The 12,365-nt window shown below is 34.6% G+C and overlaps 1 protein-coding gene across 3 annotated transcripts in view; it reads right to left on the reverse strand.

Annotated features, from left to right (window-relative positions):
• Positions 1 to 10,808: 10,808 nt before the first annotated feature.
• The window catches only part of LOC121389889 (kazrin-like), a 132,102-nt gene continuing 130,545 nt past the window's right edge, over positions 10,809 to 12,365 (reverse strand). For all 3 annotated transcript variants that reach the window (XM_041521551.1, XM_041521549.1, XM_041521550.1), the window contains one exon: positions 10,809 to 11,649. In XM_041521551.1, coding sequence (XP_041377485.1) covers positions 11,491 to 11,649 — 159 coding nt within the window. In that variant the 3' untranslated portion in view covers positions 10,809 to 11,490. The remainder of the gene's footprint in view (positions 11,650 to 12,365) is intronic.

Genomic DNA, 12,365 nt, shown 5'->3' on the forward strand with positions numbered 1-12,365 from the left:
CGGGTATCTATAGCTGAGGTAACTGTAATCTTAGCTGAATATCGGCACCAAAATAAATAAAAATTAAATATTGAAATTTATTTTATTGATCCAAACATGTGATATAGAAAGTTCTTAAACACTCATTGGTGAGAACATCAAAAATTATTTTTTATAACACATACTAATAACACACATATGTGTGATAACAATTTAAAGACATGGCTGCTCCTAGATGATGACCATGTTGCCACTGCCATATACCCTCTAATGAAAAAATCCAAAACACAATCGAAATTGATTACTCTATGACCTATAAGTTTACCTGAAACTGATTTGTATGTGACATATAAATTAACTACAAGAGCTAGGGAGGTAGATGAGTTTTAATTGGAAAATAATTTATTTTAAACCTCTCTTTTTTAAGATATGTAAGAAATAGAATACTACGATTGACAGAACTAATTGCAGCATTTGTGTTTGATAGTCTTAAAATGAACTTTACATTGTGCTTTAATTTTTGTTTATATTGTAACAGTAGCTGTTACAAATGGTGCTTTAGTGTTTTCTGTTTTTTCATGAATAAAAAAAACGTTTTTAAAAAACACTCTTGTTGCATTCATCTGTAAAGAGGGCAGGTTTTAGCTCAGTCGGTTGAGTGCTCGCTTGAGGTGCTTGCGTCGCAGGATCGAACCACCTCGGTGGATCCATTCAGCTGATTGGGTTTTTCTCATTCCAACCAGTGCACCTCGACTGGACAAAGGCCATGGTTTGTCTTTTCTTGTCTGTGGGAAAGTGCATATAAAAGATCCCTTGTTGCATTAGGAAAAATGTAGCAGGTTTCATCTGATGACTACGAGTCGGAATTACCAAATATTTGACATCCAAATAGCCGATGATTAATCAATGTGCTCTAGTGGTGTCATTAAACAAAAGAATTGGTCCATGCAAGGTGCAGGATATAGCCCAGTGGTAAAGTGGTCAGTCTTTGATCGATCCCCGTTGATTGGCTCATTGGGCTATTTCTCGTCCCAGTCGGTGCTCCACGACTGGTATATCAAAGTATGTGGGATGATGCATATAAAACATCCCTTGCTACTAACAAAAACATTTATCAGGTTTCCTCTCTTAAGACTATATGTCAAAATTACCAAATGTTTGACATCCAGTGGCCGATGATTAATAAATCGATGTGCTCTAGTGGTGTCTTTAAACAAAACAAACTTTTTTGCTTCTGTTTTTTTTTGCCCATGCCCAGGATATGTGTGCCCTTACAATATCTTGCTATGGAAGTGCAAGTCCAAGAGGGTAGTGTGCTTTGTACAAAAGTGTGATGCAATATTTTTCACCGCTTAGTTTTTAATTTGGTGTGGAGGGCTTCCTTATATTGCGTAGCCCAGCTGGTAAAGCGCTTGCTTGATGCACAGTCGGTTTGGAATAGATCCCCGTTAGTGGGCCTGTTGGGCTATTTCTCGCTTCAGCCAGTGCACCATGACTGGTACATCAAGGGCCGTGGTATGTGCTATCCTCTCTATGGGATGGTGCATATAAAAGATCCCTTGCTGCTAATCGAAAAGAGTAGCCCATGAAGTGGCGAAATTGGGTTTCCTCAATATCTGTGTGGTCCTTAACCGTATGTCCAACGCCATAAAACCGTAAATGAAATGTGTTGAGTGCGTCATTAAATAAAACATTTCCTTCCTTCTTCCCTTAAGATGCGATGGGTTGTAGAATTGACCTACCCATTACTGGGAACAGGAATTGACCTGTTCCTTGGTAGACTTGCTGTGAACAGAAGTTCACTGGATCCATCGATCGAGGGATTGACTTGCACCTTATTGGGAACAGGAATTGACCTGTTCCTTTGTAGACTTGCTGTGAACAGAAGTCCATAGGATCCATCGATCGAGAGATTGACTTGCACCTTATTGGGAACAGGAATTGACCTGTTCCTTGGTAGACTTGCTGTGAACAGAAGTTCACTGAATCCATCGATCGAAAGGTTGATCTGCACCTTATTAAACTTTCTAAGTCAATAGTTCAGTGGATTTGTCGAGGAATTTATCTACATTTATTGTTCCAGACGAAATCCCCATCGGTGGACTCGTTGGGCTATTTCTTGTTCCAGACAGTTCATCAAGACTGGTATTTCAAAGGCCGTGGTTTGTGCTACCCTGTCTATGGATTAGTGCCCATAAAAGATCCCTTGCCACTAATAATGGAAACAGGTTTCCTCTTAAAAGACCATGTCAAGGCTGTAGCTTGATGGTTAAATTACAATGCATTAGCAAGGCTATAGAATGATATCTTTATTTGGGGTAGAGCGAGCACAAGCCACATTTTTATTTATACAGAGGACCAAAAACCCCCACTACATTTTCATCCTACTATCCAGAGTAGTACCAAATTACTAAACTATTTTGTCTTATGCATAGAATTTGTGACTTTCTGCTGGCATTTGGTAGTCTGACCTTAGCATTAACATATGTATCAATGTCTTTGAATATCAGTCCAGGTGTATGTATGCATAGGCGTGCAGATTGGCTTTTGCCCAAATTAATCAAAAATGTCCAAATTTGAACAACATTTATTCACATTAGCATTACTGCCAAACAGCTATATAGGATTGCAAACGAATCACTATGCATTTTTACATGGATTACAACTCATTTTGAGGGAAGAATACATAGTAAAAAGGTCTTAGGTTGGCACATTTTGCCCGAATTTGAGGTTTTGTTACATCACTAGGTGGAAGTCGGCCATTTTGGAATTTTCAAATTTAAACAAGAATTATTAGCCCAGTGGTAAAGCGTTCGCTTGATGCCAGATCGGTCTGGGATCGATCCTCGCAGTGGACCCATTGGGCTATTTCTTGCTCCAGTCAGTGCACCACGACTGGTACATCAAAGGCCATGGTATGTGCTATCCTGTCTGTGGCATGGTGCACAGAAAAGATCCCTTGCTGCCAATTGAAAGAGTAGCCCATGAAGTGTCGACAGCGGGTTTCCTCTCTCAATATCTGTGTGATCCGTAACCATATGTCCGACGCCATATAACCGTATATAAAATGTGTTGAGTGCGTCGTTAAATAAAACATTTCCTTCTTCTCTCAATATCTGTGTGGTCCTTAACCATATGTCGAACGCCATATAACCATAAATAAAATGTGTTGAGTGCGTCGTTAAATAAAACATTTCCTTCTTCTCTCAATATCTGTGTGGTCCTTAACCATATGTCGAACGCCATATTACCGTAAATAAACTGTGTTGAGTGCGTCGTTAAATAAAACATTTCCTTCTTCTCTCAATATCTGTGTGGTCCTTAACCATATGTCGAACGCCATATAACCGTAAATAAAATGTGTTGAGTGCGTCGTTAAATAAAACATTTCCTTCTTCTCTCAATATCTGTGTGGTCCTTAACCATATGTCGAACGCCATATAACCGTAAATAAAATGTGTTGAGTGCGTCGTTAAATAAAACATTTCCTTCTTCTCTCAATATCTGTGTGGTCCTTAACCATATGTCGAACGCCATATAACCGTAAATAAACTGTGTTGAGTGCGTCGTTAAATAAAACATTTCCTTCTTCTCTCAATATCTGTGTGGTCCTTAACCATATGTCGAACGCCATATAACCGTAAATAAAATGTGTTGAGTGCGTCGTTAAATAAAACATTTCCTTCCTTCTTTCCTTCCATAGTGATGGAACATTAACTGGACATCAGCAATGAAGAAAACAACAAACACATTTTATATTTTTTTATTTTTTTATTTTTACATTATATTTTACATCAACATTTGATACTGTAACATGTACAGAAATGACTATATGCAGCTATTTATTCACAGACAATAAGTGTTGACGTATGTTTAAAATATTGGCTAAAAATGACTTGACTAGATAAAATGGAAGTCTAAAATGAAAGGACGACAGATATGGACAGGCATGCAGTTGGTATGAATGGAGACCTACCTTCTAGCTCTAGACCATGCAAAGAAGCCCATAGAAATCACTTTGTTTATCCTAGAACATGTATCTATATACATTGAAGAAATGTTAAGAAAAAATGCAGAACTAAAGTTACCTTGGGCTACTTTAGCAATGGGTGTATTTCTTTTAATTTAGCATATGGTTGAAAATGAAATGTATTTCTTGGAAGACCATAGAAAAGATTAGCTAATGCCAACAGTAACGGTTACCATACCGTCTCTTGGAAACGAGTATATAATGGTAAAATCAGGTGCTCAAGCCAGGGTGTGTGTCTCTCTCTCTCTGTGTGTGTGTGTGTGTGTGTGTGTGTGTGTGTGTGTAACTTAAATGTATTTTGTCAACTTGCATCAATTTAAAAAATATATATTTTATAAATTTATTTAGTTATTTATTTGTTATTTAAAAAAAAAAAAAAAAAACATTCTGAATATCAGTTATCAAGTAAATGAATTTCAAATACATACTTCTCTAAATCTTGTGATATTTTTCACACAATTCTGACATTTTCCACACAATATATTCCGACTAATTGCAAAAGGATTTAATGGTTTTACAACCACAACAGGTGATTTGTAACTTGTGTATTTAATAACTAAGAAATATATTTCAGTGTTACAAAACAAAGATAAAAAAGAATTAAAATTACTACATGTAGTCTTGTAAATGTGACCCTACCAATAACTACCTATTGAAATATTAACCATAAACAAATCTTTCTGCAAACTCCTTTACAATTATTGACAACAAAACAGAATCAACTATACATGTAGTTGGCTATAATGTGCTTGGCACATGTTCATAAAATACAATACTGACAAAATTATACATCAGATTCTGTGCTTGGCACATACTAAATACTATAGAGCTTTGTTGGTTTTTAAAAGTACATAGATCTACAAAATTCTATCACAAATTAATAAAATATATATATGTATCTATATATAACTAAAATAGGATTTAATTAAATACCGTAACATAAGAAATTAAATATTAAAACCTACTCATCACAGTGGTGGATCCAGAAAATCCATTTATGGGGTGGCCCCAATGACATGAGGCAGAATGCCAATGGAACTTTGGGGGAGGTTTGGATAGGACCGTAAAATGTTTTAAAATTAATATATAATAAAATGATAACTGTTGCAAAATTTGGGGGGGGGGGGGACCCAGGCCCAACCCCCCAGATCCACCTCTGCATCGTATGGCTACATGTATATTGCTTAAGAAAAACAGTGTACCGGTAATAACTACTAAGGTTATATTAATGTTTTCTGTTTGTGGGTGTTGAATTTGTTAATACCAGTAAGCCTATAAATAATTAATTCATTTAACATACTTTGTCCTTTACAACAAAGCATGATATTTCTGTCTAAAATTTTGTTGCTGTTCTGCTTAAAACATGAAACAGGACAGTTTTCAAATTTTTTGATCAGTTGAAGTATCCTGAATTGCCATAGACCTGAACAATATTAAGAACTTGGTATCGTTAAAGTTTTCATATCTATCCATGTAAAAGTTTGGGAGGTTTTTTAAAGGTGTTTTTTTAGCAGTTGAAGTATTGTGAAGTGCCACAGACCTGGACAATATTAAGGACTTTTAAAAACTTGGTATCGTTAAAATTTTGGCATTCAACATATCAGAGATGTTTTTCTGTTCTGAATATATCAGAAATGTCGTTAAAATTCTGGCATGCAACAAATGCCATAAAGACACTTTCTTAGCTTCCAATATCGACATATCAAATATATACTAAAATGAATATTCTGAGCAAAGAAATTAAGTTTAATGCTTGGCACACACCTACTGATTAGCACCAACTTGTCAGTCATATTGGCATTAATCGGTAGGTGTGTGCAGGGCAAAGAAGCAACAGTCTTGTCTAATCTCCAGTTTTACCATGATTAGACTGTTGCGTTAATTTGTGCATGCAGGTGCACATTTGCAGACTACTGCAGATTTGACAGTCGAGTTGGCGTTAATCGGTAGGTGTGTGCCAAGCATTAGACGTCACATGGTGGCAATGTTTAGAAGACTACGTAATTTAACACTACAGTTCTGAACCTTGGTGCATGGACTCCCGTGAACAATGTGAACTCTCACCATGGATACATGTAATCTATTCTGAGAAACGAAAGGTGTATATTGAACATAATATACAGAATAGGTCATGTACCACTGACAAGGTGTAAGTGGAGCTTTACAAGGCTCGGAATTGATTTGCAGTAAGAAACAACTGCCACTCAAAATAAACAATGCTCTCTCATAATCAGTTTTACAAGCAGCTTTTGTTTTCTATCTTAAAGGGCCTTACTCTAGTTTTTAAACACTATCACATATTTGTTTACTATTATAACCGTTTTTGATAACTTAAATCATACTTTACTTAGATTTTGTTTAGATTATCAATTTCCATACATTCGAAGTGTTTTTGGTCATTCTGGTGTTTTTAATATCACAAAATGCATTTCTCATATTTTTAAAAATGCACGTGTCTGAGAAGAACCAGTTATGGAGTAGAGTTTTAGTCTATTTTTAGAGGGTATTTCACCATTTCAAAGTCACAGACTAATGTTTCATTCAATTGTTTACATTATCCAAATGTGTTACAGGTTCGTAGATGAACTAAACTTAGTGTTAATTTTCACGGGTTGAAACTAGGGTGTGTCCCTTTAACTAAACTTAGTGTTAATTTTCACGGGTTGAAACTAGTGTCTGTCCCTTTAACTAAACTTAGTGTTAATTTTCACGGGTTGAAACTAGGGTCGGTCCCTTTAACTAAACTTAGTGTTAATTTTCACGGGTTGAAACTAGGGTCGGTCCCTTTAACTAAACTTAGTGTTAATTTTCACGGGTTGAAACTAGGGTCGGTCCCTTTAACTAAACTTAGTGTTAATTTTCACGGGTTGAAACTAGTGTCTGTCCCTTTAACTAAACTTAGTGTTAATTTTCACGGGTTGAATCTAGGGTCGGTCCCTTTAACTAAACTTAGTGTTAATTTTCACGGGTTGAAACTAGGGTCGGTCCCTTTAACTAAACTTAGTGTTAATTTTCACGGGTTGAAACTAGGGTCGGTCCCTTTAACTAAACTTAGTGTTAATTTTCACGGGTTGAAACTAGGGTCGGTCCCTTTAACTAAACTTAGTGTTAATTTTCACGGGTTGAAACTAGGGTCTGTCCCTTTAACTAAACTTAGTGTTAATTTTCACGGGTTGAAACTAGGGTCGGTCCCTTTAAAGCATTGTGTAGCTATTCAAGTTAAGAAATTAAGAATAATATGTCGAAATTAAGATGATCAATATTAAATTAGATATTGTAATAAAAATAAAGAAAAGAAAAACTGGTTTAAATTTACATATAATGAGAGTAAACTTTATTTATATCAATATAAGTTGTCTTCAACAATTGCTCAAATTCTAGATTTAGTTTTTAAGACTAAAACATCACAAGTACAAATTGCTCCCCATTGCACTAAATAAATTACAAGCCTTGTGTTATGCTGTCACCATGCAAGGCACGCACCAATGATTCAGAACTGAAACATTAACCAGTCTGTAACAAATTCAAAAATTATTTAATTACATTCCACCCCCACCCCCCTCCGTTTTCCAGTGTGAAAGAGAAAACAATGCAATTTAAAAACACACAATCTATTCACACTTGAAACTAAAACAGAATTACAAAAGGAAAAAAAATCTGAAAATCAAAAGTAACGTTTAAACCAGGGGTGGGGAAAATCCCTTTTTCCCCGGTCTGGGACCCATTCTGAATGAATGAAATTATATGAATGGGTCAATCAATGTTTATTTGGAACCAATAGTTTATTGCACAGTTCCCTTGGTGTTATAGTTGAATAAATAATAGGATAGAGAAAACTACAGTTGAATGATAAAGATACACTGATTAAAATAATAACTGTATTAAAAGTCAAACATATTTGCTAGCACTTCCTGAGCAACACTTCAATTACATTAAAAAACAAGTTATTTAATTATTTTTCATTATTACTATTTAAAAAAAAAAGATTATGGTAGTTTTAATCTGTGGTAAATTTGAATGATATTACAAGAGTGATATGTGATGCAGAATAAAATACAGCACCATAGTAATACTGTTTCCAAACAGAACATTCATAAGTATTTTATTATTTACAGACAGTACAATAATCATAAAAATAAACTTTGGTTAATTTCATTAGAATCCTAATTGTTTTTCAAAATTAATATTCATAAGAAACAAAAAATTCCAATTTGACAATTTGATTGTATTATTTAATTTGTATCAAAACTTGCAAACAAAAAGAAAAAAAAAAGCTAGATAGAATGGGTTTTTTATATTATTTTTATGCAGCCTGAACTAGACAAATCAATTAATCTTCATGTCCCTGCTAGGGGCCATTAAACAATTATGTAATTTGGGGGGTTCCACTGTACCCCATGCATATATAACATTTTGTAACCCTAAAACCAGTCCTCTCTAAAATTGTGTAACTCTCTTAACAACACAAACGTCCCACCCGTTCATGGTCTCTATGACCGAGTTCAACAAGCACTGTATGGAGGGGTTGGTTTTGGGGGGGTTTTGTGTTTTTTTCTGACTGTCCAAGAAGACAAAACCTCAAAAGTTGTTACTAGAAAAGTTTTTTTTAAAATTGAAAGATTTGTTGTTGTTTTTTGTTTTTTGTTTTACATGTCTCCATATGAAACAATAGTAGAGGACAATGAATGTGTTCAACAGATTTAATACAATTTGTTTTGTTTCGTAAAATAATAAAATATTTAACAACATTAAAACAGCCACAACCACATACACAGACACAAACACTTCATATTGGTACACACAAACACTGACATTTCACATTGGTACACACAAACACTGACATTTCACATTGGTACATACAACTTTCAAGACAAAGTGGCAGACATTTTGTACTTACGCACACACAACTTTTAAGACAATATGTACAATTGGTTTTTGTTTTACTGTGGAACGCTTACTGCCCTAATATACATATATTGCAAAAACAATGATGACTTTGCTGCAGTGGTGAATATCTACAAAATTCATAACAGGACCATGTCCATGTTGACAAAGTGTACACCGAGAACCAAAATAGAACACACTGTCAAGTCAATATCGGAGACGTCTTTCTGTTCTGAATATATCAGAGACGTCTTTTTGTTTGAATATATCAGAGACGTCTTTCTGTTCTGAATATATCAGACGTGTCTTTTTGTTTGACTATATCAGAGATGTCTTTCTGTTGTGAATATATCAGAGATGTCTTTCTGTTGTGAATATATCAGAGATGTCTTTCTGTTCTGAATATATCAGAGAATTCATTTGTTTTTGTTTAATGGCACCACTAGAGAACATCAATTTATCAATCTTAAATCACTGGGTATTCGATGTCAAACAGTTGGTAAATTTGTGTCAAAGTCTTAAAGTCCAAGAGATCTTTTGTATGCACTTTCCCACATACAGGACAGCACATACCACTGCCTTTGATATATCAGTCATGGTACACTGGTTGGTTGTTTTGAGGTTGTTTTTTTTTTTAAGTCACTGCGATGGACCTTTTGACCTACAGAATAAGACTACTTTACGACATCACTGATGATCATTAACTAAACTATTCATTTCGATAAATGCTGTTTAGACTGCAGTTCATGGCAGTATTAACTTTTATAATAAAGGTTTTCATAGGTATTAGTGGAATAGTCATAACATGTAACATATAACAGTGCAAAATGTGATACTAACATGAAACTTTGCATGCAGTTATGCAATCGTATGTAGTGTAAAACTTAATATAGGACCAACCTGGTAGCACCCTGTATTGGCCAGGTTATGTCACAATTCAAAATGGCTGCCAATGAATTATTTCTCACCCTGCATTACACTTAGAAGTGTAAGCTACAACATATTTTAGACAATATTATTCATTTTTATCTGCTGCTGTCATATGTTAATCTTTTTTTTTTTTTAATGTGAATACACTGAGCACGAAAAGTTCATGAGAGAACTGATGGCACACAATTACAGCTATTATCTTTCTTCCGAGCGAAACAAAACCAAACAAAATATACATGTAGATGGGGGTTTTCTTTAAATTTTGGACAAGATACGTGTATTTAGATTAATAAATTTTTTGTAGGCAAATGTTATTGAGGTTTTTGTTTTGTTTTATTTTAAAAAACTGTCAGGAACATCAAAAGAAAAAAATTATGATGTTAGCCGTGCTGATAATAAGGGTGAAAAATAGAAGGAAAAATATCTTCGTTTTTTGGGGTTTTTTTATAACCTAAAAATAAAATTCCATTAAAAAAAAAGAATTTATGTTAATTCTTAAACCTTTTAAAGTGTTAAAAACCTTGACTTGGCACCAAACATTAAAAATATCTGTAAATTATGAATCTAGATGGAGGTAAACAAGAAGAAGAAATATTATAACATGGAAATGAAATCATTTGTGTTAAAATAATTCCTCACCATCAATTTGCCACAGGAAATCTTTGGTGTGTTGATAGAAGAACTTGAAGGGTTGAAATAATGTGTTTACAACAAAGAATATATATAACAACAGACAAACCGATGGATGGACGGACATTCCAAACAATATACCAATACGGTTCTGAAGTAAAAGAAATGAAAAAAGTTATGACAGTCACATACAAATCTGATTTTTGATGACACCAAATGGAAAGTTATAAGTCACATAAATGACACCAAATGGAAATCTAATTGGGTTGGTGTATGTAGTATGCAATATGAGAACCCCACCCCATTTTCATGCAATACATTAATGGAAACTAAGATTGACAGAACTAATTGAACAAATCGAAACCCTTTTCACCATTCAGTCATAATTGAAGGAGAGGAATTAAGCTGTGATAGAAAAATGGCATATAAGTTCTAATACAGATTTGTCACATGTGTAGAAATGTTTTCTGATCTAGGTGTAGAATATGATATGTTAAACAAATCATGTGAATCCTGGTTCTAATACAGACTTGTCAACAGCTATAGAAATTCTATTAGAATCAGGTTCTGATATAAAATTGTCAAGCAGGTCTAGAATAACGTTCTGATTCTGATTTGTCAAACAGGTACTGAATCAGGTTTTAATACAGATTTGTCAAATGGGTATAGAATCAGTTCTGATATAGATTTGTTTCACAGGTAAAAGGTGTAGAATCAAATTCTGTATATCAGAATAGAAGACTTGTCTAACAGTTGTAGAATCAGGTTCTGATGTAGATTTGTCAAACAAGTGTAGAATCAGATTCTGATGTAAATTTGTCAAAGAGATGTAGAATCAGATTCTGATGTAAATTTGTCAAAGAGATGTAGAATCAGGTTTTAATACAGATTTGTTAGTCACAGAATCCAGTTCTGATTCAGATTTGTCAAACAGGCTTAGAATCTGGTTCTGATACACATTTGTCAAACAGGCGTAGAATCGGGTTCTGATACACATTTGTCAAACATGTGTAGAATCCGGTTCTGATTCAGATTTGTCAAACAGGCGTAGAATCGGGTTCTGATATAGAGTCCAATGAATTCTGCTGTATAGGAATGGGAGATGATATTTTCCTCCTGGCTTGAACCGAATCAGTCTCAAAAGCAAGCCTCAAGTCATCTTTGATCTTGCGTCCGAAAGCTCTACCCAGTGAACCCTATATAAAAGGAAATACAAATATAACAATTCACATGACGGTGCATTACTTTAAAGGCATACTGTCACGCATTTAAGGACCTTATTTCTCTAAAATTTAATAATAAATAAAAATTACATTAATTGTTGGAAACGAAATCTAGATATCGCATCACCTTAACTGAACCATGATGGAGTGAACTTCATGTCATCCCTCTCGGCAATTTTTTAACTGAACCATGATGGAGTGAACTTCATGTCATCCCTCTCGGCAATTTTAGTTTTTGAATTATGGACCATTGCCATAATTCAATTATTTTTACAAAATGTCATTAATAAATGGAGTATGGTGGTTATGAAGATGGTTGAATAAAGTACATTTAGGGACAAATCAAATTATTTTTGTTAGACCATTAAATAGGTCAGTGGTCTGTGACAACATGCCTTTAAGACATAGATTTGTAAAGCTATACAAGGTTTTTTACAGGTCAAATAAATGTGACGAGTGTTTCTGCCAGAAAGAAATTTTGGGGTATTATATGCACCATCCCACAGACAGGGTAGTACATACCAGTCGTGGTTGAACTGAGAAATGGCCCAATGTGCCCCACCGACAGGGATCGATCCCAGACCAACAACACATCGTCCCGCCCACATAACAATAATGATAATAATTAATTTTGTCAAAAGATTTAACTTAAAACAAAAATCAGCAAAATATCTGGGTATGGCGCCATA

Source organism: Gigantopelta aegis, chromosome 15, assembly GCF_016097555.1.
Source record: "Gigantopelta aegis isolate Gae_Host chromosome 15, Gae_host_genome, whole genome shotgun sequence".
Classification (NCBI taxonomy): domain Eukaryota; kingdom Metazoa; phylum Mollusca; class Gastropoda; order Neomphalida; family Peltospiridae; genus Gigantopelta; species Gigantopelta aegis.